Source organism: Nannospalax galili, unplaced genomic scaffold (genome assembly GCF_000622305.1).
Source record: "Nannospalax galili isolate Female #2095 unplaced genomic scaffold, S.galili_v1.0 scaffold525, whole genome shotgun sequence".
NCBI lineage: Eukaryota > Metazoa > Chordata > Mammalia > Rodentia > Spalacidae > Nannospalax > Nannospalax galili.
The window spans coordinates 184,431-185,183 of NW_008353937.1; the positions used below are offsets into that span (position 1 = coordinate 184,431).

The following is a 753-nucleotide window of genomic DNA, read 5'->3' on the forward strand; positions in this document are numbered from 1 at the left end:
GGAGGGGGAGGGGAACGGAAGGAGTCGCGAAGGCCCCGCCCCCTCCGGCAGCCCGACCCTGGGCAGCAGCCCTGGGCCAGAAGGGGGCAGAGCGAGCCAGAGGACGCCATGGAAAGGCTGAGCTGGTGAGAGGACAGGACTGGGGACGGCGGGGACGAGACAGCGACGGGGGAGAGAGAGGAGCATCAGGAAGAGAGGGAGGCTGGAGAGCAGGAGAGCGCGGAATGGGGGACGGGCGGGTGGGGGGACCTCAGGGAGCACGGAGGGAAGTTCTGGGATCTGCGGCTTCACGGACCAGGCGGAACCCTCGACTCGGCCTTCCTCACACTGTGCCCCTCACACTGTCCCCCTCCTCACACTGTCGTCCTCCTCACACTGTCCTCCCTCCTCACACTGTGCCCCCCACACTGTCCTCCCTCACACTGTCCTCCTCACACGGTCCTCCTCACACTGTCCTCCCCTCACACTGTGCTCCTCACACTGTCCTCCTCACACTGTCCTCCCTCTTCACACTGTCCTCCTCCTCACACTGCCCTCCCCCTCACACTGTCCTCCCGCACACTGTCCTCCTCACACTGTCCTCCCCTCACACTGTCCTCCTCACACTGTCCTCCCCTCACACTGCCCTCCTCCTCACACTGTCCTCCCTCCTCACACTGTCCTCCTCCTCACACTGCCCTCCCCCTCACACTGTCCTCCTCACACTGTCCTCCCCTCACACTGTCCTCCTCACACTGTCCTCCCCTCACACTG

The 753-nt window shown here is 65.1% G+C and overlaps 1 protein-coding gene across 1 annotated transcript in view; it reads left to right on the top strand.

Annotated features, from left to right (window-relative positions):
• Positions 1-97: 97 nt before the first annotated feature.
• Ly6k (lymphocyte antigen 6 family member K) overlaps positions 98-753 on the top strand; it is a 34,122-nt gene continuing 33,466 nt past the window's right edge. The window contains exon 1 of the mRNA XM_008851079.1: positions 98-125. Coding sequence (XP_008849301.1) covers positions 109-125 — 17 coding nt within the window. The 5' untranslated portion in view covers positions 98-108. The remainder of the gene's footprint in view (positions 126-753) is intronic.